At 45.7% G+C, this 25231-nt stretch overlaps 1 protein-coding gene across 1 annotated transcript in view; it reads left to right on the forward strand.

The window, feature by feature from the left end:
- The first annotated feature begins 10027 nt into the window (after positions 1 to 10027).
- LOC125467580 (sorbin and SH3 domain-containing protein 1-like) overlaps positions 10028 to 25231 on the forward strand; it is a 158514-nt gene continuing 143310 nt past the window's right edge. The window contains exons 1-2 of the mRNA XM_059640332.1: positions 10028 to 10206; positions 24024 to 24079. Of these exons, the coding sequence (XP_059496315.1) occupies positions 10175 to 10206; positions 24024 to 24079 (88 nt within the window). The 5' untranslated portion in view covers positions 10028 to 10174. The remainder of the gene's footprint in view (positions 10207 to 24023; positions 24080 to 25231) is intronic.

Below are 25231 nucleotides of genomic sequence, written 5' to 3' on the forward strand. Positions count from 1 at the left end.
GGGTGGGTAGTTGAAAACTAGAGGGTGTAGGTTTCATGTGAGAGGGGATATGTTTAAGAGAAGTGATTTCCTCACACAGTGAGTGGTGTGTATATGGGTTGGGCTGCCAGAAAAAGTGGTTGAGGCAGGTACAATAGCAACATTTAAATTACATTTGATTAGACACATGGATGGGAAGGGCTTAGAGGGATATGGACCAAATGCGGGCAGTTGGAACTTGCTGAGTGGGCACATGGTCTGCATGGACCAGTTTGGCCCGAAGGGCCTGTTTCCATCCTATATTACTCTGACTCTAATGGGAGATGGACAATAAATGCTGGCCAGCCAGGGATGCCCATATCCCATGACTGAATAATAAAAAATCTTAAGGATAGAATAAACAACAACATATTTTGGTTAGACTGAATATTCAATGCATCCAATGCAATATTTTGTCTTGTGTTTTTGGCTTTTAAGAACAGAGGAATCGCTGTTCAGAATCTAAAGGAAAGATATTTGAAAAATGAAGTTAATCAGACCACAGTTCTTAATGTCAACATTCCCTTATCTGAATTGGTTCAAAAATATTTTTTGAAATAATTGAATTAGCACAGCCTCAGTACCATGACTGCTTTAAGTTTTTAGGACTGATGCAATTCTAAATTTATTAATTATAGGATGACAAACCACAGATGGAGCCTGTTTTGTCCTTTTGTATTTATACTGACTCGTTGGAAGAGCTGTCTAGTTAGTCCTACTCCCCTTTTTCACAATCCCTCCCACCCCCACCACATTGCCCCTTTAGACTTACAAAGTTTTCCTTTTCAAATACTTAGGAAATTCCATGCAAAATTTACTGTTGTATCTGCTTCCCCCATCTATTCAGACAATGCATTCCAGATCACAGCGACTTATAGAATGTAGACTGTCGTGCCAGCTGAGGTCATTGCTGGTTCAGTTAACGTGATTTATCTGGGGTTAAATTCCCAGTGAAGGGAAGCAGACCTTGTAAAGTTGAATTGAAATCTGTGTGGTTGGTTTTATTTCCATATTTTCGATATTTGTGACCTATCCAGGAGAAAAGTATTAGAAGGGGCTCCAAAATGAACAGAGTTGAGGAAAAACTTCCTCACCCAGAGAGTGGTGGATATATGGAATGCTCTGCCCCAGAAGGCAGTGGAGGCCAACTCTCTGGATACTTTGAAGAAAAAGATGGATAGAACTCTTAAAGATAGTGGAATCAAGGGTTATGGGGATAAGGCAGGAACAGGATACTGATTGTGGATGATCAGCCACGATCATAATACATGGTGGTGCTGGCTCGAAGGGCTGAATGGCCTACTCCAGCACCTATTGTCTATTGTCAAAATGGTCACGAATGCTACATGTGAAACGTGAAAACATTCAAATCATTACCCGAAAATAAAAGCTGCACCGCTGAAGTTTGTATTCCTTCTAATTCTTCAGTAACTCTGCAGCAAGTTGCATTGTTGGGTTGTTTTCCAGCAGTAATGCTGATTGAGTGTTGTGGCTAAATGCAACACAAGTTATGATGAGCCCATGTCCCACTGGTGTAACTCCTGTGCTGTTCATGCCTTTTATATTCAAGGCAGATTTTTGACCTGTTAGTCTTTTGCAAATGGTGCTATCTTTGTTGCAAAACATGTAGATCCACTTATTGCTGCTTTTCTGGAGCTGGCCAATCTGTAGCTTTTTGGGTGATCCCTCAGAACTGTTACTGGGTGGTGAATGTTGGCTGCTTGGAGTGTTGTTCTGAACTGACATGTTAAACTTTGGAGTGCTGATCGCTTTGGAGCTAAAGGATGAGCCAGCACAAATACTCCCCCTTATCCCTATATCGATGTGAGGAAACTCAAAGCTAACTCATTTGATGCATTTCCTTTGTAAAAGCACAAGTCATAGGAAAAAGCGTGGGCCATCAAATCTGTCTCTCCAACTGATCTGTGTCTCCAAACCCATTTACTAACCTCAGCAATCAACATTTCAATTGATTGTACCTCCCACCCCCTGCCTCACTCATTCAGATACTTTTTTGGGGGGGGGTGCTCGAAGGGTAAGGGAGAAGAATTTCTTGTTCCATGTTTTTGTCACCCTCTCTCTTTGAGAAAGAGCTTCCCAATTTCGCACCAGAATAGCCTCACTGTTAATTTTGAGATTATCTCTCACCTTGCTTTTGGGCACAGTCGTCGTTTTGTTGCTGTATAACATCACTGCGCTGAAGGGCATAGGCTTCTCTTGTCCCTTTTTGCTCCTTCAGGCAAGTGGTACTGATTAGACGATCTGTTCCAGAATGCTGTACGTACCTTGCATTTAGAACATAGAACATAGAACATAGAACAGTACAGCACAGAACAGGCCCTTCAGCCCACAATGTTGTGCCGACCATTGATCCTCATGGATGCACCCTCAAATTTCTGTGACCATATGCATGTCCAGCAGTCTCTTAAATGACCCCAATGACCTTGCTTCCACAACTGCTGCTGGCAACGCATTCCATGTTCTCACAACTCTCTGCGTAAAGAACCTGCCTCTGACATCCCCTCTATACTTTCCACCAACCAGCTTAAAACTATGACCCCTCGTGCTAGCCATTTCTGCCCTGGGAAATAGTCTCTGGCTATCGACTCTATCTATGCCTCTCATTATCTTGTATACCTCAATTAGGTCCCCTCTCCTCCTCCTTTTCTCCAATGAAAAGAGACCGAGCTCAGTCAACCTCTCTTCATAAGATAAGCCCTCCAGTCCAGGCAGCATCCTGGTAAACCTCCTCTGAACCCTCTCCAAAGCATCCACATCTTTCCTATAATAGGGCGCCCAGAACTGGACGCAGTATTCCAAGTGCGGTCTAACCAAAGTTTTATAGAGCTGCAACAAGATCTCACGACTCTTAAACTCAATCCCCCTGTTAATGAAAGCCAAAACACCATATGCTTTCTTAACAACCCTGTCCACTTGGGTGGCCATTTTAAGGGATCTATGTATCTGCACACCAAGATCCCTCTGTTCGTCCACGCTGCCAAGAATCCTATCCTTAATCCTGTACTCAGCTTTCAAATTCGACCTTCCAAAATGCATCACCTCGCATTTATCCAGGTTGAACTCCATCTGCCACCTCTCAGCCCATCTCTGCATCCTGTCAATGTCCCGCTGCAGCCTACAACAGCCCTCTACACTGTCAACGACACCTCCGACCTTTGTGTCGTCTGCAAACTTGCTGACCCATCCTTCAATTCCCTCGTCCAAGTCATTAATAAAAATTACAAACAGTAGAGGCCCAAGGACAGAGCCCTGTGGAACCCCACTCACCACTGACTTCCAGGCAGAATATTTTCCTTCTACTACCACTCGCTGTCTTCTGTTGGCCAGCCAATTCTGTATCCAAGCAGCTAAGTTCCCCTGTATCCCATTCCTCCTGACCTTCTGAATGAGCCTTCCATGGGGAACCTTATCAAATGCCTTACTGAAGTCCATATACACCACATCCACAGCTTGACCCTCATCAACCTTACTAGTCACATCCTCAAAAAACTCGATAAGGTTTGTAAGGCATGACCTACCCCTCACAAAGCCGTGTTGACTGTATTTGATCAAGCCATGCTCTTCCAGATGGTCATAAATCTTATCCCTCAGAATCCTTTCTAACACCTTGCAGACGACAGACGTGAGACTTACCGGTCTATAATTGCCGGGGATTTCCCTATTTCCTTTCTTGAAGAGAGGAATTACATTTGCCTCTCTCCAGTCCTCAGGTACGACTCCAGTGGAGAGCGAGGATGCAAAGATCTTCGCAAGTGGCGAAGCAATTGCATTTCTCGCTTCCCAAAGCAGCCGAGGACAAATCTGATCCGGGCCTGGCGACTTGTCAATCTTAATGTTTGACAAAATTTTCAGTACATCAGCTTCCTCTATCTCTATCCATTCCAGCATGCACACCTGCTCTTCAAAGGTTTCATTCACTACACAGGTCGTTTCTTTCGTAAAGACAGAAGCAAAAAACTCATTTAGGGCTTCCCCTACCTCCTCAGGCTCCACACATAAGTTCCCTATGCTATCCCTGATCGGCCCTACTCTTTCTTTGACCATTCTCTTATTCCTCACGTAAGTGTAAAATGCCTTTGTGTTTTCCCGGATTCCTTCTGCCAAGCCTTTCTCGTGCCCCCTCCTGGCTCTCCTCAGACCATTTTTGAGCTCCTTCCTTGCCTGCATGTAATCCTCTCTAGCTGAACTTGACCCTAGCTTCCTCCACCTTATGTAAGCTACCTTCTTCCTTTTCACTAGAAGCTCCACCGCTCTCGTCATCCAAGGTTCCTTTATCTTACCCCGTCTTGCCTGTCTCAGAGGGACATATTTACTCATCACTCCCAACAACTGTTCCTTAAACCATCTCCACATGTCTATAGTTCCCTTACCATGGAACAACTGCTCCCAGTCCATGCTTCCTAACTCGTGTCTAATCGCATCATAGTTTCCTCTTCCCCAATTAAATATCCTCCCATTCTGCCTAATCCTCTCCTTCTCCATAGCTATGTAGAATGAGAGAGTGTTATGGTCACTATCACCAAAATGCTCTCCCACCACAAGATCTGATACCTGCCCCGGCTCGTTTCCGAGCACCAAGTCTAGAATGGCCTCTCCCCTCGTCGGCCTGTCAACGTACTGCGTTAGGAAACCCTCCTGAACACACCTTACAAAAACAGCTCCATTCAAATCTTCTGCTCGAAGGAGGTTCCAATCAATATTAGGAAAGTTAAAGTCACCCATTACAACAACCCTACTGCGTCCACACTTTTCCAAAATCTGTCGACCTATGCTTTCTACAATCTCCCTGCTGCTATTGGGGGGCCTGTAGTAAACCCCTAACGAGGTGACTACTCCCTTGCTGTTCCTAATTTCCACCCATACTGACTCAGTAGGCAGATCTTCCTCGACAATGGAAGCTTCTGTAGCTGTGATACCCTCTCTGATTAGTAGTGCTACACCCCCTCCTCTTTTTCCCCCCTCCCTATTCTTTTTAAATGTTCTAAACCCTGGAATATCCAGCAACCATTCCAGCCCATGAGAAACCCATGTCTCTGTTATGGCCACAACATCATAGCACCAGGTACTGATCCATGCTCTAAGTTCATCACTTTTATTCCTGATACTCCTTGCATTAAAGCAAACACACTTTAACCGATCCCTTGGTTCCTTCCCAGGAAAATCCTTCTCACTAGCTGGTCTACCTCTTGCTACTGCCTCACCTGCATCAACGCTCACCTCTGGTATACAGCTCAGGTTCCCACCCCCCTGCCATACTAGTTTAAACCCTCTCGAACTACTCGAGCAAACCTTCCACCCAGGACATTGGTCCCCTTCCAGTTCAGATGCAACCCATCCTTCTTGTACAGGTCCCACCTTCCCCAGAAGGCATCCCAATTATCAACATATCTGAAACCCTCCCTCCTACACCAGCTGCGTAGCCACGTGTTCAGCTGCGCCCGCTCCCTGTTCCTCACCTCGCTATCTCGTGGCACCGGTAGTAAACCAGAGAACACTACTCTGTTCGTCCTGCTCTGCAGCTTCCATCCTAACTCCCTGAAATCACTTTTTATATCCTCAAACCTATTTCTGGCTATATCATTTGTGCCAATATGTAACACGATTTCTGGCTGTTCACCCTCCCCTTTCAGAACTTTATACACCCGATCGGAGACGTCCCGGACCCTGGCACCAGGGAGGCAACATACCTTCCGGGAATCCCGATCTTGCCCACAAAATCTCCTGTCGATTCCCCTAACTATCGAGTCCCCTACCACGAGTACTTTTCTATTCTGCCCCCTTCCCTTCTTTGCCACAGTGTCAGGCTCAGTGCCAGAGAACTGACTACTATGGCTTTCCTCTGGTAGGTCAACCCCCCCAGCAGTATCCAAAACGGTATACTTATTGCTGAGGGGAATGCCCACAGGGGATCTCTGCACTGTCTGTCTGTCCCCTTTCCTCCCCCTAACTGTAACCCATCTATCCTCGTCCTGAGCCTTAGGAGTGACCAACTCCCGATAACTCCTCTCAATTACCCCCTCTGCCTCCCGAATGATCCGTAGTTCATCCAGCTCCAGCTCCATTTCCCTAACACGGTTTTCAAGGAGCTGTAGCTGGGTGCACTTCCCGCAGATGTAGCCAGCGGAGACGTGTGCCACATCTCCCAACTGCCACATTTTGCAGGAGGAGCAAGCAACTGCCCTAGCATCCATACCCCACTTATCTGAACACCCAAACTGTCAAGGGCATTTACTCTGTTAAAATGCCTCTAAATTGGATGTTATATTTTTAAAAAATAGAAACTGGGGAAATATAAACCATTTGGCCCTTTTGATCCTGCGAGCCTATTCCATCTGATCATGGCTGATGTATCCAACTCAGTCCCCTGTTCCTGTTTCCTCCTCATATCCTTTAATCCCTTTAGCCCTAAGAATTGTATCTAACTCTTCCTAAGAAACATTCAGTGTTTTGCTTTCGACCGCTTTGTCTGGCATAGTCTTGCCACTCCCTGTGTGAAGTAATTAATTCTCATCTCAATCCTAAACAACCTATTCCAAATCCTTAGACTGCGACCCCCTGGTTCTGGACTCCACAGACATTGGGAAAACATTCCTGCACTTCATGTTTTGAATGGAGTGGTCAAGACAGTCACTAGGCCAAGTGTTTTGTTTTTCTTCATGATCCCTCCAAACAGTGATTAAAGTCAGTGATTGATAGCAGGGTTCCACAGTCAGGCAATGTCACTTGAGCTTCGCTCTCCTTGATGCTTCATTTTACTCCAAGGACCTGAGCATGTAATTCAGGCTGAAACCCACTGTGGTAATGAGGGCATGCAGCAATGTTGTGAGTGCTGTTTTTTGGATGGGACATTTAAACTGAGGCCCCTTCTCTCTTTGATAGACACACGAGATCTTTTGGCACCATTTCAAAGAAAATTGGGATGTTCTTCCTGGCCAGTATTTATCTCTAAACCCATTATTTTGAGAAGACAAAATCTGACAATCTGCTCCTTTTTTTGGGATCTTGCTGTCTTCCTTCAAGGAGCATCATCTTGGTTGTAAAATGCTTCAGGACATCCTGGAGTATTGGAACATACATCTGTCTTTCTCCAGCACAGGAACAGTAATCGTATTAGCCAGCAGACTACATTCACCTAGTCAAAGACCATTATTAGTCATTAGGATGAGACAATAGTAATCCCTCCCCCACTTCTTGTGACTTGTACCCAGTGGATTAAAATTTGAGAATATCAATCTCCTAACCTTGTAAGATAGCTCAAACTGTCTCATGGAGTGGGAGAGGAATATAAATGCCAAGCAAAGTAAGGCCAGGACCAGACATAGGTAATCATTCAAGAGATTTAAGAGTTTGATTTGAAGAGGAGCAGGGAGATATTATTTGTTAGGGGTGAAGGGAGTTAGGAATGGTGGCTAAACATTATGCAAATAACAGTGAATGTCCCCACTTCGGACCTTATAATGGAGGGGAGGTCGATGATGAAGAAGCTGAAGATGGTTGGGCCTACGACACTACCCTGAGGAACTGTGTAAGGTCTTTTGGCACAGTGATCATATCCCTAGCTCATCAGAAGGCCAACTCAAGTTCCACCTTCTCCAAGTATGTGTCATAACATCACTTAACAGGTAACAAACTAAATTAACTACCCAGAGGAACTCCTGCAGTGATGTGCTGGAGCTGAAATGACTGGCCTCCAATAACCACAGCTATTTTCCTTTGTCAGCTGTGACTCCAACCAGTGCAGAGTTTTCTGTCCATTCCCTTTTTAATTACAGTTTTGCTCAGACTCCTTGTTGCCACACACTTTCTTTTATGGCCTTGATGTCAAGGGCAGTTATACTCATTCGTGTTTTGAGTTGTGCACTTTGCACATTGCCAGGTAGATGCCAGTGTTGCAGCTGGATTGGAACAGCTTTGGTTAGGGATGCAGCTAATCGTGGAGCATAAGTCTTTAGTACTGTTTCCGGAATGGTGTCAGATCCATAACCTTTGCAGTACCAGTGCTTCCAGCTGTTTTTGTTGATTTTTTTATTTAGTGTGCAGTGTCTGATGACTGAAATCTGAGATGCTGGGGACCACTGATGGACAGAAATTCACTCGGCACTTCTAGCTGAAGATTGTTGCAAATGCTCCACCCTTACCCTTTTCACTGGGCTGGATCACCCCTTCATTGAGGATAACTGTTTAATTCTGAATTGTCCATTACTGTTCATAATTTGGTGTGGCAGGACTGCAAAACCGATCCATTGATTGTGGGATTGCTTAACTCTGTCTATCACTTGCTGCTCGTGCTGTTTGATGGCTTCACCACGTTGACACTTCAGTTTTAGGTATATCTGGTGTTTATCCTGCCATGCTGTCCTGTACTCTCCATTGGACCAGGATTGATTCCCTGGCTTGATGGTAATGTTAAGTGGGGAATATGATGGGACATAAGGCTTCAGATCATATTAAAGTATGATTCTGCTGCTAATGGCACGTAGTCTTGAGTTGTGGATCTGCTTAAAATCTATCCCATTTAGCACAGTGCCGCATGACACGATGGAGGGTATCACCAGTGTGAAGATGGAACTTTGTTTCCGCAAGGACTGTGCAGTGGGCACGCCTATCAATACTGCCATAGACAGATGCACCTGCTGCTGATGGATTGTTCAGTATGAGGTCAATTACGGTTTTCCCTCATTGCTATGTTCTTCAAGCCTCGGCCAGTTTGGTCAGGTGTGGCTCTTCCTTGTGGTAGCCGTTTGAGGTGCCCATCCAGACTACATTCTGTGAGCTTGCCAACCCCACGTGATTTCTCCAGGTGGTGAACATGAGGGAGCACTGACTCATCAACTCAGGAGGGAGGTGGTAACTGGTACTCAGCAGGTGGTTTTCTCGCCTGTGCTTGACCTGATGCCGTCAGACTTCGTGGATCCCAGGTTCAGTATTGAGGTCTCCTAGGTCAACCTATCCTGACTGTGGAGATCTGTGCACCCAACCTGCTGCATCTGCCCTGTAGGTGGTACAGGCTAGGGCTGGTGGTATCTGGAATCTAGTCATTCTCACTGAATCATAGCTCACAGGCAAGGTTTGACTTGTCTATGGGATAGCCCTCCCTGTTTTTGGCACATACCCCCAGATGCTCTTAAAGAGGACTCTGCATAGAGTCTTCACAGCACAGAAAAAGGCCCTTCCACCCATCGGGTCTGTACCAGTCATTCATCATCTATCAACTCAAATCCTATTTTCCAGCACTTGGCCCACAGTTTTACAGCAACAAGAGGGCTCTGTATTCCCTTGTCTTTGTCAGTACAGTTTCATTCCTTTCATTAGACTTGATAGTGGTTAAATAAAAATCTCAAAGAACTGTGGATGCTGTAAATCAGAAACAAAAACAAAAACAGCAATTTCTGTTTGTTTTGATAGTGGTTGGATACAACTGAGTGGCTTGCTGGGACATTCAGAGCATAAGAGTCAACCACACGGCTGTTTTGAACTGGTCAATATTTAGCTCGCTGCAGGTTTATTAACTAGATTCAAATTTCACCATCTGCTGTGGTGGGATTTGAACCCACATACCCACAACATTAGCCTGACTTTCCGGTTTGCCAGCCTAATGACAATGTCACTGTGCAGCAGCCCCACCTGCCTGTGGTACAACTGAAGCATCCATCACTTGGATCCAGACGAAGGGAAGCTGAGCTTTCTTTGTACACTGCTTCCCTTAGTGTCTGTCACAGAAAGTCGACTCTCACTCCTACCCCCAGCACAAACAAAACTTTATTGACCAATCCGACCTCGGCCCTTGTCAGGCATTGTATCAAAGTGTGAGATCATCCTTCCCCATTCAGATCAAAAGGATGACACGCCATTGAAACATTTCAGACATCTCGGGGTATTTGTTCTTTGGAATCCTGTGAGGCAGACGTCAGCCAGGCTGTATGAAGGAACCTAATTAAAGCAATGTGGTGGGAGGAGCTGAGGTACTTAAAGCTGACAGCTGAGATCTGGGGCTTTCAGATCCTACACCAGTGAATCAAATGAGTAGTCATCGAAAGCACAACATCTCCCTTTTAAAGCTGGTAATCACACCCAGGACAAATTTAACGTTGCAGCACAATCGCAACAAGCCGAAGAATTACCCATTGAGAAGAAAATGCCTCCTTTAACTGACAAAGTCGATCCAAGGTATGGAACAGGCCTCTCGTCCTGTTAGAGGACAAATGTGATTTGTTTCTTCAGCAAAAACGATTCTGTCAACTACCTAAAGGGTCTTTGTAAGGAAAAGCTTTGACAATTTTGTGTTGGGAGAGGAGAACAGATTGCTTGTTTTGTTCCAAGGTGCACATGATGCATGTGAAAGTCTTGCTGCTGTTCCCCTCACTGTACACATTAAAGAGGTTGGAAATCATTTGACAATGTGTACTTCTAACATGCAGCCTAAACTATTCTCTACATCCGCTTTTGTGCTGTTTTAATTTTGCATCCGGTGGGGCTGATTTAGGCCAGTAACTGAGACCCTTGTGTTAAATCTTGTGTTCTTTGTGCTCTAACGAATGTTGGTACTTTGCAGTGTAGATAGATGGCATGCATTAACAATTTGATGGAGTGGATTAAGTAGACTGGGAGCTGATGGTGGTTTAAAATGCCTGGCACAGGTTAGACTCCCTGAATGGGTAGCATTGCGCTGCAGTCTGTTGCCTGTGTTTCCCAATTTGGCACTCAGGCTCACACTTTGTAATTAGTAGCATCATGCTGTGGATCAGAGAGTTAGTTTACATTCCTCTGGCCTGGTTAGAAACTGTCATTGTGTCCTTGAAGTCTCAAAATAAATGTGGCATGGGTGCAGGGTACCACTGGAATGCTTCATGGTGTGACTTGTTTACTATTGCTGCATGTCCCAGTGGGTTATTGACAGCGTGTAGCCATCAATACAAGGTCGGCTTTCCAATCAAGGCAGGTTTTGCCACTAATGTAATGAGTAAAAGGATTTCCTGAATCATGGCTACACTGGAAAGCCCAGACAACTCCAAGCTTGATTCTAAGCCTGTGACCACTGTACCAGATCTTAACTAGGGTATATATAGGGTGGGACGGTGGCGCAGTGGTTAGCACAGCTGCCTCACAACGTCAGGGGCCTGGATTTGATTCCAGCCTCGGGTGACTGTGTGTGGAGTTTGCACATTCTCCCTGTGTCTGTGTGGGTTTCCTCTGGGTACTCCAGTTTCCTCCCACAGTCCAGAGATGTGCAGAGTTGTAAGATCGGGCATGCTAAATTGCCCATAGTGTTCAGGGAGGTGTAGATTAAGTGGGTTATGGGGGCTGGGTCTCGGTGGGATGTTCTGAGGTTCGGTGTGGACTTGTTGGGCCGAAGGGCCTGTTTCCACACTGTAGGGATTCTAATTCTAATTCTAATTCATATCAGGCTCTTGTGATTCCCTGGTTCGATGGGTGCCAATCAGCCATAGTCCCTGGGATCATCATTATTCTGTGGCGCTCTCAGTTTTCTGGCATTCATTGCAATGCTTCTGCAGTTGATTCTTTGCTGATGTTTGACCACTTATAAGGGACAGACATGGGCTACAGTAACAGACAGTAACCAGACACCAATGGGAGATGGGGCTTACAGGAGAGAAGGTAATAATGTGAAATGGGGTGCGGAGGAAGTAAAGCTATATATCAAATTAAAAGCAAAACACCTTGGATGCTAGAAATCTGAAGCTCGGAATGCTGGAGGAATTCAACAGGTCTGGCAGCATCTGTGGAGAGAGAGAGAGTTAACGTTTTGAGTTTGGTCTGTCGTCTTCAGAAAATAGGCTGAAGAATCATATCAGATTTGAAACGTTATCTCTGTTTCTCTCTGCACACGTGTGCCGAGTTTCCCCAGGTTTCTGTGTTTGTTAATGAATCAATTAGTTTGGAAGTGAGAACAATGGCCATTGCTGGGCATGTGAGCATGACCAACAGTGGCAGAAGGACAGAAGGGATAATCAATTGGGAATAAAAGGCACTGGTTGGTAAGCAAGCCAACGTTTATCTCTGCTTGAGAGCATGGTAAACTTGAAAACCTAGATACAAATCCCTGGGCCATGCTCGCCTGATGAATTATCGCTTTCCACTGTGGGCTGGTGGGGCTTTAGTAATACAAGATGTCCATTGAGGTAAAGATAACGCGACCAGATTAGGCCCACAGACTGCTTGCTTTGAGTGTTTAAGATGCATAGACTGGGCAGTGATTCCAGGAATATGTAGAGGCAGAGGAATTGAGCAATGATGGAGGGGGTACAGGAGAGGAAAACAAAAAATTGTGCCGGAAGTGGGTTGATGTTTAATTGATGTTCCAGCCTGTTCACACCAATTTTCAGACCTTTTGGCAACAATCATTCATTTCACCAGATGCTTGTTAGTAGACCCATTGTTATAAGCAACTTTCATTTTATCCTATGTCCCTCCCACTATCTCCAATAGATCATAGTAAAGTCTCACCAGGCTGCTTCCTCATTAACCTGAGAGTCACCATGCCTCATGTGAGGGAAGTGGTTGAGTGTAAGAGTTACTCATGGTAACCTTTTAGCAGGTGCAGGAATTGAACCTGTGATGTTGGGATTACTGTGAGTCACAAGCCAGCTATCCGTCCAACTGAGCCAACTGACCAGCAGTAGATCATGGGAGCTGGCAGTCCTCAGAACTTTCAAGAGGTCACCCTTCATTGTTGAAGCCTGCCCCCTCATGGGATGTATCACAGCCCTGATTAATGCTCATGTTGCCGTGTCCCCACTTTAACGGCACAGGAACTTGAAACAAGGTCCTAGAAACTATGTACTTCTGCCAGTGTGGCAGATATTGTTGTACAACCAGCCCTCTTACATCCGTTTCAGAGCCTGTGCATTTTTAGTAAGTGTTGATTTTATGCAGTCAATGAAACATGGAGACAGCAAACCCGGGGAGGGAGCTGGACAAACCTCAATGAGGTTGAAGGCTGAAGCTTGGACCCTTGTCCTTTTGCTGTGTTCCTTCTCGCCTCCTGAGTCAATAACAAAAGACATAGGAGCAGGATAAGGCCGAGTGGCCCCTCGAGCCTGCTCCACCATTCAATAAGATCATGGCTTATCTTTTTGTGGACTCTGCTCCACTTAACTGCATGCTCACCATAAGCCTTAATTCCATCAATGTTCCAAAATGCATCTATTTTTGCCTTACAAACGTTCAATGAGGAAACCTCAATTGCTTCATTGGGCAGGGACTTACACAGATTCACAACCCTTTGGTGGTAGAAGTTCCTCCTCAATTTAGTCTTGAATCTGGCAGAGATCCCACGGCACTGTTCAAATAATGGCGGTGAAGTGCTTTTCACTGCTCCTGTTGTGATACGGTGGCTTAGGGCATCTTATGGTGCACAAATTGGTCTGTTTATGGGAGCTTGTGTGCAAGTTTACTGCTAAGCTTCCTGCCTAGCAAAAGCAACTGCACCTCAAAAAAAATGTTGGCGGTAAAGTGCTTCAGGAGTGTCCTGCAGCTACGAAAGATGTAAAAATAAATCAAAGTTCCAGCTGGAAAGTGTTGTTTTTGTTCATTCTGGAGATGTGAGCATTCCTGACTATGTCGGCATTTATTACCGATCTCGAATTGCCCTTGAAGATGTTGTAAATCCCCCACAATGCTGTGAGAGAACAGTTTTCCTAGAGCTAAAACAGGTGTCTTAGAAGATGCTATGTATAACTACTGTTCACTTACTCTGTTATCTCCAAGAAATCTGTACCAGAGCAGCAGCTTTCTGTTATTAATCCTTTTTTGTTTGGAAATGTAAGGAGCTGTATAATCACAAGTTGGGAGGCTTGTGTGTGGTACAGAGGAGTCAAAAGTTTTAAAATTTCTTTTTTACAATTTTAACACTTACAGGGTTTAGCGTAAGATACGCATATAGGTACATGCGGAGGATATGCTGTAGTTGGGTAGGGGTGGGAAGCATGGAGGCAGGTAGAGAGTGGTGCGCCAAAGCCCCCGTTTAGTCTCCTGTGAGGAATCACCTTAGGAGCAAGATGGTGAATGCAGATCTGTTGCTGTAACGATAATTCCCCTCTGTCTACAACGTCAGCAAAACTCAAAGGCTTTGGCCTAGAGCTGGAGGGAAGAAGACTACTCCCTGTGGAGGGCAGGAGCTCAGGTTTGGGTGGGTTGGGCTGGGTGGAACCACAGGATCTAATTTATTATTTACTGGCATTTGAAGGTCAAGAAGCATGAGTCCAGAATATTCCATCAGAAGATAAAGTGGGTGGAACAGAGTCTGTGATGGGGCTTAAGGCACTCTTGGGACTGTAGCTGAGCTGGTTTTATTTTTTTTCGTTCCATGATTTAAACTGGTCTAAGTGAGGGATTGACAAGGAGCCTCTCTGGAGTAATTGATGCCCTTGTTTTCATTCCTGAGCTGTGGTATGTGGAGAATGCGAGTCTCTGTCAGTGGCACAAATGGGTGAGATCTATTTCTAGATGTGCTGAATGCCCACTGCACGCCTGCTGACAAGCTCAGTACTGACACTTGGCTCGTTATTAGGAAATGATTCCTATTTCCGTCACAAACTGTTTATTGTCACTCAGCACCTGGCCAGTCCACTGCAGCTCCCCCTCCCTTGGAAGGACCCCGGGCTGGAGGTATACAAGGGGGTCCAGTGAGTTCTGAGGGGAGCGAGTGAGACAGAGACTTTATTGCAGATTTTGAAGTTGTATCTGGAACACTGTATGCTGTTTCAGACTCCTGATCTGAGAAACAATATAGTTGTGTTAGAGCAGTTTGGAGAAGGAATAATTCCTGGGATGAAAGGCTTTGTCTCATGAGGAAAAACTGGATCTGTATCTGTTGGAGTGTAGCGGAATGAGAAGTGATCTGATTGAAATCTTTATTCGTTCATGGGAAAAGGATGTTTCTGGTTAGGCCAGCATTTATTGCCCATCCCTAATTGTGTACGGGACACTTAAAAGTCAACCACATCGCTGTGGGCCTGGAGACACGTTTAGGCCAGACCAGGTAAGGATGGAATTTCATTCTCTAAAGGACATCAGTGAACCAGATGGGTTTTCCTGACAACTTACAAAAAAAATCATGGTCAACATTAGACTCTTAATGCCAAATTTTTATTGATTTAAAATTTCAATCATCTGCTGTGATGGGATTTGAATCTGGGTCCCCAGAATATTGGACTGTTAAACCAGGGACCCAGGTAGTGATAATACACTAGGCCATCATGCCTCAGAGTACGTAAGTTTCTGAAGAGGCTTGACAGGGTTAAAAGCAAGATTTTGGTTTAGGTACATAGTTCCTTGAAAGTGGAATCACAGGTAAATAGGATACTGAAGAAGGATTTTAGTACGCTCACTTTTATTGATCAGTGCACTGAGTATAAGAGTTGGGACGTCATTGTGGCTGTAGAGGACATTGGTTAGGCTGTTATCAGAATACTGTGTACAATTCTGGTCTGCCTGCTGCAGGAAGGATGCTGTGAAACTTGAAAGGGATCAGAAAAGATTTACAAAGATGTTGCCAGGTTTGAGCTATAGGGAGAGGCTAAATCAGATGGGGCTATTTTTCTTGGAGTGTTGGAGGTCAAAGGGTGATCTTTGTAGAGGTTTATAAAATCATGAGGGGCATAGATAGGGTAAATAGTCAAGCTCTTTTTTCTGGCATGGGGGACTCCAAAACTAGAGGGCATAGGTTTAAAATGAGAAGGGAAAGACTTAAACAGGATCCAAGGGGCAGCTTTTTCATGCAGAGGGTGGTGTGTGTATGGAATGAGCTGTCAAAAAAAGTGGTGCAGACTGGTACAGCTACAACATTTAAAAGGGACTTGGCTGGGTATATGAGTAGAAAGGGTTAGAAGGACATGGGCCAAATGCTGACAAATGGGACTAGATTTGTCTAGGATATGTGGTCGGCATGGACAAGTTGGATTCGAGGATCTGTTTCTGGGCTGTATGTCTCTGATTCTGTTCAGTAATGGGATGTGGGTGTCCCTGTTGTCCATCCCCAATTTCCATTGAGTGACTTGCTGGTCCGTTTCAGTGGGTAGTTATTGCTGTAGGTCTGGAGTCATGTGTAGGAGTAGGCCAGACCAGGTACGGATAGCAGATTCCCTTTCCTAAAGAACATTAGGGAAACAGATGGGATTTAATTCCAGAGTTTTCTTGAGTTCGGATGCTACCAGCTTGATCCCACGTCCTCAGAACATTGGCTGGTGATGATACCACTGTCTCATCATATTCCACCCTAAACCCTGGATGTCTCCCTGTTTAAGTTGAAGATCAAGCGAATTCTTATCTCGGAGTGTCATGATTCTGTGGAATTCTTTTACTTGGGAAGCAGTGAAGGCAAAGTCATTTGAATATGCTCAAAGGCTAGGTTGGGTAGATTTTGGACAGATGGAGTCGGGGCTGCTGGGGGACAGATAAGGAGACAGAATTGAGATGACAACAGAGCAGATTCAGTAGCCCAAATGATGTTGCTCAGTTCTATTTTCCAATATTCCTGTGAACTGTAGGAGATGGGACTGTGAGTAGAAGGGGGACCTGTGATTTCTGCATTGGCTGAGGGTGAGTCAGAGCTCCCTTGATCCACAGGACCTTTAGATGTCACTGACAGCTGTATAAGTTATGTCAAAATAATAAAAGAATCTGGATGGGGGTAACTCAGTCTACACAGCACACTATAATCGGAGAAAAGAGGAAACTCTCTTGACGTTTGCCACAGCTCTGGCTCTGTTCCAGTAACTTGAAAGCTTACTATTTCATGACAGGCTTGTTTGCCTTCATTCTAGATGCATGTCGTGTTGTACTCTGAGCTCAGTTTGACTTACTAGCTGTTCTTTGAAGTGCTTCCTAGTTTCCTGGGTATACACCACACTCCATCACACAAAGAAAAGTGTTGTGATAGGCAAGAGTGCATTCACATCAACACTGAACGGAATGGAGTTGTTTGATAAATGACAGGAATCAGACTGGGACTCGGCCTAATTTGCTCACAGAGCCTATATCAAAAGAAGTTCTTGTATCTCAGTTTAAAAAAAACACCTTTGGCCCCCAGGAGATGTTTGATTCCTGTCTTTGAGTCTCTGCAGTAACTTCCTCATGGCTTTAGTGCTGCGGTTGCTAGAATATTCCTTGACCAAATCAAGCAATGAAAGCCAGATTAGCTCGGAGTATACTGATGAAATGACGTCACTGGTGACACATTATGCATTCCAGAGAATCCTGGAACACTTGGACTCAGTCAAACGACTGGGGTGCTGCAGCGTGTAAAGCCAACTTATCTACAATCTGTGCAGAACCCTTGTTTGCCAGTGCAGTTTAAACCTACAGCTATTTTTTCCACACCTTTTATGGTGCTGTTAGAAGATGCATGATGCACTGGAAGATGTGCATGTTGTGTGTGGTTACACTCCAGGCTAGCTGTTTGATTTGTCAACAGAAACTGAACTGGAACCGTCTCTCAAACACAGGGTCATGGTGAAATAAGTCAGATAAAATCTTCCAGCAGTTACGTTGTGGCATTTTCTGTGTATCTTTTTACCATGTTCTAACTTTTTATTGAGATTCCCTATTTCACATCTGAAAGGCTCTGCCCTTCCCTGGGAATGCTGACCCACACTGGGGGCACTGTCTATGGACTCTGACTCTCAGCGGGAGCACTGTTGAAGGGTGAAGTTTAAAGATATCTTTGAGTTCCCAGTTGAGTGGCAGTTTTCCCAGTCTGTTTCTCTGCCCCCCCCCCCCCCCCCCCCCCCGACACTGGGCCTTGGGAGAGGCCGAGAAAAACAGGGAGAGACTGTTCAACTCTTGTGATGGATTCATTTTTCCTTCTCTGATCTACCAAGCATCTACTTGAACAATAATAGTTCATTGTGCAATTTTTTGTTCATTGTACATTTGTTACGCAAGCATGAGTAGAAGCAAGAGATACAGATTTGAGTTTCTTGATGCCTGTTGAATAGTTCTGATGTTTTTAGACAAAAATAGTAATTTCACTTTCCATTCGCGTCCTATTGGCTTTGTGAAGCTCGCCACTGCACAATTGCTTCAAAGGTTCCTGGTGATTGACATATGAGCTCATTGACTTCTAAAGCCTGGCAGTCTGAACAGCACCACGATGGGACAGGGAATGTAGAACATCCGGGACACCACTCTCGCCCTCCATCTCATTCAAGACTTCGAATTCCCTGGCCACTAGCACCTCATCTTCACCATGGACATCCAGTCCCGTACACTTGCATTCCCCAAGCGGATAGCCCAAAAAACCCTTTGCTGCTTCCTCTCCCGCAGGACCAACCAGTCCCCTTCCACTGACACCCTTGCCCTCATCTGCTCAACCAAACTCGTCCTTACCCTGAACAATTTCTCCTTTAATTCCTCCCACTTCCTACAGACCAACGGGGTGGTTCATGGGTACCCACATGGGCCCAAGCTATGCCTGCCTCTTTATAGGTTAAATGGAACCGTCCCTCTTCTGCTACACTGGCCCTAAATCCCACCTCTTCCTCCGCTACATTGATGACTGTGTTGGCGCCGCCTCATACTCCCACAAGGAACTTGAACATCAACTTTCAAGCTCAATTCCACCTGGACCATCTCTGTTCGCTCCCTCTCCTTCCAAGATCTCTCTGTCTCCGTCTCTGGTGACTGCCTTGACATCTATTTCAAGCCCACCGACTCTCACAGCTACCTAAACTACACCTTCTCTCACCCACCAACCTGCAAGAATGTGATCCCCTACCCCCAACTCCTCCGCCTCCACTGTATCTGCTCCCAAGATGAGACGTTCCATTCCCGAACGTCCCAAACGTCCTGTTATTTCAAGGACCACAACTTGTCCCCTTCAATGGTTGAAAATGCTGTTGACTGCATCACTTGCATTTCCTGCACGTCTGTCTTGCATCCACTCTCTTTCCCCCCACCCCAACAACAAAAACAAAGACAGTATCCCTCTTGTCTTCACATATCATCCAACTTCGCCACTTCCACCACCTGCAATCCAACCCCACAACCAAAGAAAGATACACTTCCCTTCCCACCCCTATCTGCCTTTCATAGGGACCACTCTCTCCACACCTCCCTCATCTGCTCCACACTTGCAACTAGCACCCCCCCCCCGGCATGTTCCCCAGCAACTGCAGGAAGTGCTACATCTCCTATAACCGCGTTTCCCCCCCCCCCCAAACACCACCATTCAAAAGCACCAAACAAACCTTCCGCATTAGACAGAAGGTCACTTGCACATCTGTCAATGTGGCCTATTGCATCCACAGCTCCTGATGTGGCCTCCTGTACTTCAGTGAGACCAAGCGGAGGCTTGAAGACCGCTTTGTAGAGCACCTACACTCTGTCCATGACAAACGACAACATCTTCCAGTCGGGAACCATTTCTACTCCCCGTCCCACTCCCTGGGTGACGTGTCCATCCTGGGCCCCCTCCAGTGTCATACTGACACCACCCAGAAACAGGAGGAGCTGCACCTCCATATTCCACCTTCGGAACCTACAGCCCAATGGCTTAAATGTGGACTTTACCAGTTTCAATATCTCCCCACTCTTGGCCTCATCCCACGACCAACCCTCCCCCTCATCCCTGCCTCCTTGACCTGTCCGTCTTCTCTCCCACCTATCTGCTTCTCCCACCCCACTGACCAATCCCCACTACTGCCTACCTGCACTCACCCATCACCATCCTGCCTATCTTCCCCAGCCCCACCCCTCCTCTATTTATTTCTGAGCTCTCTTTCCCCTTCCCCATTTCAGAAGAAGGGTCCTGACCCGAAACATCAGTGTAGAGCTGGATGAACACAGCAGGAAGGCTGTGTTATCTCTGACTCCAGCATCAGCAGTTTTCACACTCTCTGAGGTAATGTAGATCTGTGGTCAGGTGGCCACTGTTCACGGACACTTAACCTCACGAGTCATTTTGAAGCACATGTTTCTTTCTTATTAAAAATACAGCTTAGCCAATGAGACATCTCTGGTGTTTAAAATCAGCTGAAGATTGAAAGATGAGAATCCATTTTACCTGTACTGCAACACTGTATAGCTCTGGTTAGACTGCGTCTTTGAGCCCTGCATTCAGTTCTGGACAGCACTCCTCAGTCAGGGTACATTAATCTTTGAGGGATTGGAATGAAGATCGGCAGAATCATACTAGGCTGAAAGAGCTAAAATACGAGTATGGTTTGTTTGGACGAAATTCATACTTAGTTACTGAAGCATTTTAGAATAAGGAGTGATTAAATTGGTGTGTTTATGATGATGAAAAGTTTTGATATGGTGGCTCGAGAGAAAATATTTCTACGGATGCAAAGGGCCTAGAACGGAATCCCTACAATGTGGAAGCAGGCCATTCAACTCATTTGAGTCTCCACCAGCCCTCCAAAGAGCACCTGACCATGACTCTCCCATCCTGTAACCTCGTATTTGCCATGGCTAACCCACCCAGCCTGCACACCCCTGAACACTGTGGACAATTTAGCATGGCCAATCCACCTAACCTGCACGTCTTTGAACTGTGGGTAGAAACTCCACATCGACAGTGCCAGATGCTGGAACGGAACCAGGGTCCCTGGCTCTGTGAGGCAGCAGTACCAACCACTGTGCTGCCATGGCACCTGAACATGGGGACGTAAGATTACATTTAAGCACTTCTTCAAACAGAATAAGTCATAGCAATCTGGAAGGCCTGCCCTTGAAAATTTGTTGAGGTTAGGCAGGGCTCAATTGAAAAATTTTAACATTGAGTTTTTAGTAATATGTACCTTTACAAATGGCAGGTATATAACGTAAAGGCAGTGAGAAGCATGGATAATAGGGTCATGCCTAACTGAAATATCCCAGAAGGGCTGAATGGCTACCTTCACTTTTTCTTGCTTCTGGAAATTTGAATTGAGTTTCTGTCCGATTCCACGCTCCTGGAAGCTCTTTGGCTGTGACAGGTCTGGGTGGCCAAATCACAGGCTATTTGAGTGAAAAATCAGTGTCCACAGCTGCTTAACTAAAAGGCACATCGACCTGCAGACAGGTTGGAGCCAATTAGATTTGCCGTTTGGTTTTAAAGCCAGCCCGGCAGTGATACTTGATCTGCCTTGTCGGGGCTGGGGCTGGGGTATGTGTGTGTGTGTGTGTGTGTGTGTGTGTGTGTGTGTGTGTGAGTGAGAGAGAGAGATGTGACTGGGCACCTGTTACTTATTTCAGTTCTTAAACCATTGGACTCAGTTTCATTGGCCAGGAGCCAAATAGAACATAGAACATAGAACAGTACAGCACAGAACAGGCCCTTCAGCCCACAATGTTGTGCCGACCATTGATCCTCATGGATGCACCCTCAAATTTCTGTGACCATATGCATGTCCAGCAGTCTCTTAAATGACCCCAATGACCTTGCTTCCACAACTGCTGCTGGCAACGCATTCCATGCTCTCACAACTCTCTGCGTAAAGAACCTGCCTCTGACATCCCCTCTATACTTTCCACCAACCAGCTTAAAACTATGACCCCTCGTGCTAGCCATTTCTGCCCTGGGAAATAGTCTCTGGCTATCGACTCTATCTATGCCTCTCATTATCTTGTATACCTCAATTAGGTCCCCTCTCCTCCTCCTTTTCTCCAATGAAAAGAGACCGAGCTCAGTCAACCTCTCTTCATAAGATAAGCCCTCCAGTCCAGGCAGCATCCTGGTAAACCTCCTCTGAACCCTCTCCAAAGCATCCACATCTTTCCTATAATAGGGCGCCCAGAACTGGACGCAGTATTCCAAGTGCGGTCTAACCAAAGTTTTATAGAGCTGCAACAAGATCTCACGACTCTTAAACTCAATCCCCCTGTTAATGAAAGCCAAAACACCATATGCTTTCTTAACAACCCTGTCCACTTGGGTGGCCATTTTAAGGGATCTATGTATCTGCACACCAAGATCCCTCTGTTCGTCCACGCTGCCAAGAATCCTATCCTTAATCCTGTACTCAGCTTTCAAATTCGACCTTCCAAAATGCATCACCTCGCATTTATCCAGGTTGAACTCCATCTGCCACCTCTCAGCCCATCTCTGCATCCTGTCAATGTCCCGCTGCAGCCTACAACAGCCCTCTACACTGTCAACGACACCTCCGACCTTTGTGTCGTCTGCAAACTTGCTGACCCATCCTTCAATTCCCTCGTCCAAGTCATTAATAAAAATTACAAACAGTAGAGGCCCAAGGACAGAGCCCTGTGGAACCCCACTCACCACTGACTTCCAGGCAGAATATTTTCCTTCTACTACCACTCGCTGTCTTCTGTTGGCCAGCCAATTCTGTATCCAAGCAGCTAAGTTCCCCTGTATCCCATTCCTCCTGACCTTCTGAATGAGCCTTCCATGGGGAACCTTATCAAATGCCTTACTGAAGTCCATATACACCACATCCACAGCTTGACCCTCATCAACCTTACTAGTCACATCCTCAAAAAACTCGATAAGGTTTGTAAGGCATGACCTACCCCTCACAAAGCCGTGTTGACTGTATTTGATCAAGCCATGCTCTTCCAGATGGTCATAAATCTTATCCCTCAGAATCCTTTCTAACACCTTGCAGACGACAGACGTGAGACTTACCGGTCTATAATTGCCGGGGATTTCCCTATTTCCTTTCTTGAAGAGAGGAATTACATTTGCCTCTCTCCAGTCCTCAGGTACGACTCCAGTGGAGAGCGAGGATGCAAAGATCTTCGCAAGTGGCGAAGCAATTGCATTTCTCGCTTCCCAAAGCAGCCGAGGACAAATCTGATCCGGGCCTGGCGACTTGTCAATCTTAATGTTTGACAAAATTTTCAGTACATCAGCTTCCTCTATCTCTATCCATTCCAGCATGCACACCTGCTCTTCAAAGGTTTCATTCACAAATGCTTTGCTCTTCAATCAAAGTACACCTTTCAAAGCGGAGTCTAATTTTTATTGAGTTTCCAATCTGCTGCATGAAGGTACAAAAACATGGTCTGCGTTGTTTCTAGAATAGTAGAATCTTCCAGCACAGATGTCCATTTGACCCATTGTGACTATGCTAGCTCTCTGGAAAGTATTGAATAATTCCTTGGTACCTCCTTGCTTTGCACTCCCCTTCTTGGCTTTTCCCTAATTCATTCTCGTGTAACAATTTTCAGGCACCTGGTGAATTAGTTTCCCCATTGGTTGTGCTGCTTCTGGATGAGCAACTCCAGTTTTGCAGAGCACTGTGCATACCGAGCCCCTTCCTTTTGAGTGTTTTTTGTGAATTTGGTGGTGAATCTCATGATGCTTCAGTGGGTTGTGCACTCACTCCCACATTGAGCTTGTGGTTTCAGGCTCATTCATTCTAGGCTGATGTTCAAGTGCATGATTGAGTAGAATCGCTACAGTGTGGGATTAGGCCCTTCGGCCCAACAAGCCCACTTTGATCGTCGGAGCATCCCACCCCTATAACCCACCTAATCACACCTCCCTGAACACTTTGGGCATTTGAGCACATCTTTGGACTGTGGGAGAAAACTGGAGCACCTGGAGGAAACCCACACAGACACAGGGGGAATGTGCAAAGCCCGCACAGACAGAGTGTGGAACTGAACACGGGACCTTGGCGCTGTGAGGCAGCAGGGCTAGCCACCGTGCCACCCCATCCTCTTCCACTGGTTTTTGCCTACTTTCTTAACATTTCTAAAAGGTCTAAGTGGACATAATAGAGGAAGTTTCGCGCAACGTCCTGAATAAATTAGGAAATCTGGTTCCTGAGTTCGTTTCTATGTGTATTGAGATGTACAGATTGGTTTCTTGCATTGTTACAGTAACCATACTACTGAAGCACTCCAGTGAACTGTTTCCACAGAGAATAACAAGTATGTGCCAATCTTTCCCTGGGGTCTGATGTGATTGACCTACACAGTAGTGTTATTTTGGAGGCCCCTGCCTGCTGGAGGGTCAGGATGTCATTGGAGGCAGATTGGGACTGACTTTGCGTTTCTTTCTATTCCAGAGATAACGAGAATCTTGAGGTGCACAAGGCAGGCTCAGACATCGCCATGAGTTCAGGTAGGCGCACAGTGAACAATCTGCTCATTAATCGGAATTCCAGTACCAGTCCCCCCCTCTGTAAAGGGGCTGGTCACTTTTTTTTTGTGAAATGAGACTGGGATGTGATCAAAGTACTCACGTTACATAGTTTTTTGTGGAGATTGAAAGGAAGTTGCTTTTTTCAGATCGACAAAACAGCTTCTCAACAGTTTTAGAGATAGTAAGAACTGCTGATGTTGGAGTCAGAGATAACACAGTGTGGAGCTGGAGGAACACAGCAGGTCAGGCAGTATCAGAGGAGCAGGAAAGTTGACGTCTTGGGTCAGGACCTTTTTCAGAGAAAAAAATCATTTATTTTTTGCTTTCTGAGGGAGGATCCCCATCCATAAAGTCAACTTTCCTGCTCCTCTGATGTTTCCTGGCCTGCTGTGTTCCTCCAGCTCCACACTTTTTTTTGACTTTTTTTTGGTAAACTTTCTTTGGCTGGCAATGGTGCAGTGTGTTGATACATATATTGGAAGGTATCCCTGAGTGCAATAGGCTATTGAGCCATGGAAGGTATCACTGCTAGGTGACTTGATTTTCCTCCGTTATCCATTCCGGCACACTTTGTTAGCAGCAGTGCAGAGGCTCCTCAACATCCATAACGTGGAAACTATGTAAGCAATCCAAGTATTAATCTGGTGAAGTGGTTCTTGGCTCACACTGGGGAGCAAATCTGCTCCCTTGCACCACCCATTCAGGTCTCGGGCCTCCAGTGGAGTGCTACCTTTTATACAAAGTTGCATAGAACAATACAGCGCAGAACAGGCGCTTCGGCCCTCTGTTGCGCCGACCTGTGAACTAATCTAAGCCCATCCCCCGACATATCCCATCATTATCCATATGCTTATCCAAGGACTGTTTAAATGCCCCTAATGTGGCTAAGTTAACTACATTGGCAGGCAGGGCGTTCCACGCCCTTACCACTCTGAGTAAAGAACCTGCCTCTGACATCTGTCTTATAACTATCACCCCTCAATTTGTAGCTATGCCCCCTCATACAAGCTGATGTCGTCATCCTCGGAAAAAGGCTCTCACTGTTCACCCTATCTAATCCTCTGATCATCTTGTATGTCTCTATTAAATCCCCTCTTAGCCTTCTTCTCTCCAATGAGAACAGACCCAAGT

This window comes from Stegostoma tigrinum, chromosome 37, assembly GCF_030684315.1.
Source record: "Stegostoma tigrinum isolate sSteTig4 chromosome 37, sSteTig4.hap1, whole genome shotgun sequence".
Lineage (NCBI taxonomy): Eukaryota > Metazoa > Chordata > Chondrichthyes > Orectolobiformes > Stegostomatidae > Stegostoma > Stegostoma tigrinum.